We start from the raw sequence: 2,500 nt of genomic DNA, 5'->3' as shown, positions 1-2,500 counted from the left end.
CCCGCGGCAAAAAGTCCCCCCAGCGGACGCCCGGCTCCGATTCGGCCGAGCCCAGCCGCCCGGTCGAGGAGGCTGCCGCTGCCTGCCGAACCCGCCCGTGAAAGATCGAAGGACGGGCCCCGGCCGCCCCGGCACCCGGCCCACCTCGGGCAAACCCCGGACGGCGAGTCCGATGGTGCCCACGCCGGGGACCCTGCGCCCCCGGATGACCCCGCCCCCGCGGCAAAAAGTCCCACCAGCGGACGCCCGGCTCCGATTCGGCCGAGCCCAGCCGCCCGGTCGAGGAGGCTGCCGCTGCCTGCCGAACCCGCCCGTGAAAGATCGAAGGACGGGCCCCGGCCGCCCCGGCACCCGGCCCACCTCGGGCAAACCCCGGACGGCGAGTCCGATGGTGCCCACGCCGGGGACCCTGCGCCCCCGGATGACCCCGCCCCCGCGGCAAAAAGTCCCACCAGCGGACGCCCGGCTCCGATTCGGCCGAGCCCAGCCGCCCGGTCGAGGAGGGTGCCGCTGCCGGCCCGGCCCGCCCGTGGAAAATCCGAGGACGGGCCCCGGCCGCCCCGGCACCCGGCCCACCTTGGGCAAACCGGGGACGGCGAGTCCGATGGCGCCCACGCCGAGGACCCTGCGTCCCCGCCAGACCCCCTGGCCGCAGGTCGAAAGACCCCTCCCCAGACACACCGCGTACAACACGCGAGTCAATGGGAAATTCGCCATCGAGGGCGACGCCGGACGACCCGACGGCGCGGCGGCGGAGGGCCCGGCCCGCCCCGGGCAAACCGAGGACGGCGGATCCGATGGTGCCCACGCCGGGGACCCTCCGCCCCCGGATGACCCCGTTCTCGGGGAAAACGCTCCGCCGGGCGGACCCCCGGCCCCTTCCCCCGCTGCCTCGAGATCCGCCGGTCAGAATCGCCTGCAAAATCCAGGGATGGCGGGCGGGAGGCTGGGCTCGGCAGGCGGGGCGCTGTCGGCCCGCTGCGTCGAGATCCGCCGGTCGGAATCGCCTGCAAACTCCAGGGTGGGTTAAGCGGGAGTGTCGGCTTGGCATGGACATCCTGTCTCCTGTCGACATAGAAAATGGAGGGGTAAAAAATAGACAAATGAAAAAGCCCCCGGCAGACGGAGTCCAATTCCATGGACCTGCTGCTCGGGTGTCTCCCGCTCTCAGGCCGCCAACAACTCAAGAGCGACGCCCTGGCCTCGACGCACGGAGGGCTGGCGGCCTGGACATCCTGTCGGAATAAGAAGACAAGCGGGTTTAAAAGAAGAAGCCCCCGGCAGGCAGAGCCGGATTCCATGGACCTGCCTCCGGGGCCCTGGCCGTCTGGTCGTGGGCTGTGTCTCGCTCCAAAGCCCCTGAAAACGTCGGAGAGGTGGGGCGGGTGCCTGGCGTCGACCCACGGGGCCCTGGCCCTCTGGTCTTGGGCTGCCTGTCGCCCAGGAGCCCCTGCCAACCTCCGAGTTGACGAGCGGGTGCCTGGCGTCGACCCGAGGGGGCCTGTCGGCCTCCTTGTGGGCTGTGTCTCGCTCAAGAGCCGCTGCCGATCTAGGAAAGGTTTTGCGAGTGCCCGGCCTCGACCTACGGGGCCCTGGCCGTCTGGAGGTGGGCTGGCTGTCGCCCAGGAGCCCCTGCCCACCTCGGAGTTGACGAGCGGATGCCTGGTCTGGAGATACGGCACCCTGGCCCACTGCTGTTGGGCTGTGTCTCGCTCCAAAGCCCCAGCACACGTCGGAGTTGACCAGCGGGTGCCTTGCCTCGAGGAGCGGGGCCCTGGCCGACTGGAGGTGGGCTGGCTGTCGCTCAAAAGCCCCAGCAGACCTCGGAGTTGACGAGCGGATGCCTGCCCTCGACCTACGGCTGGCTGTCGGACTGGAGGTGGGCTGTGTGCCGCTCAAAAGCCCCTGCAGACGTCTGAGAGGAAAAGCGAGTGCCTGGCCTCGAGGTACGGGACCCTGGCCGACTGGAGTTGGACAGGCTGTCGCTGAAAAGCCCCTGCCCACCTCGGAGTTGACGAGCGGATGCCTGGCCTGTACCTACGCGACCCTGGCCGACTGCTGTTGGGCTGGCAGTCGCTCAAAAGCCCCGGCACACGTCGGAGTTGAATAGCGGGTGCCTGGCCTCGACCTGAGGGGGCCTGTCGGCCTCCTTGTGGGGCTATGTCTCGCTGAAGAGCCCCAGCACACGTCGGAGTTGACGAGCGGATGCCTGGTCTGGAGATACGGGACCCTGGCCGTCTGCTGTGGGGCTGTGTCTCGATCAAAGGCCCCAGCCGACCTCGGAGTTGACGAGCGGGTGCCTTGCCTCGAGGTACGGGGCCCTGGCCGACTGGAGGTGGGCTGGCTGTCGCTCAAAAGCCCCAGCAGACCTCGGAGTTGACGAGCGGATGCCTGGTCTGGAGGTACGGCACCCTGGCCCACTGGTGTTGGGTTGTGTGCCGCTCCAAAGCCCCTGCCCATCTCGGAGTTGACGAGCGGGTGCCTGGCGTCGACCTACGGG

General features: G+C 69.6%; 1 protein-coding gene across 1 annotated transcript in view; it reads left to right on the top strand.

Annotated features, from left to right (window-relative positions):
* Positions 1–1,030, top strand: part of LOC121432244 (basic proline-rich protein-like) — a 1,041-nt gene extending 11 nt beyond the window's left edge. Inside the window, exon 1 of the mRNA XM_041630098.1 lies at positions 1–1,030. This exon is cut by the window's left edge and continues 11 nt beyond it. Coding sequence (XP_041486032.1) covers positions 1–1,030 — 1,030 coding nt within the window.
* Positions 1,031–2,500: the final 1,470 nt, after the last annotated feature.

This window comes from Lytechinus variegatus, chromosome 18, assembly GCF_018143015.1.
Source record: "Lytechinus variegatus isolate NC3 chromosome 18, Lvar_3.0, whole genome shotgun sequence".
Taxonomy (NCBI): Eukaryota; Metazoa; Echinodermata; class Echinoidea; order Temnopleuroida; family Toxopneustidae; genus Lytechinus; species Lytechinus variegatus.
The sequence above is the reverse complement of the archived record's forward strand: the minus strand, read 5'-3'. Positions and strand labels throughout refer to the sequence as shown.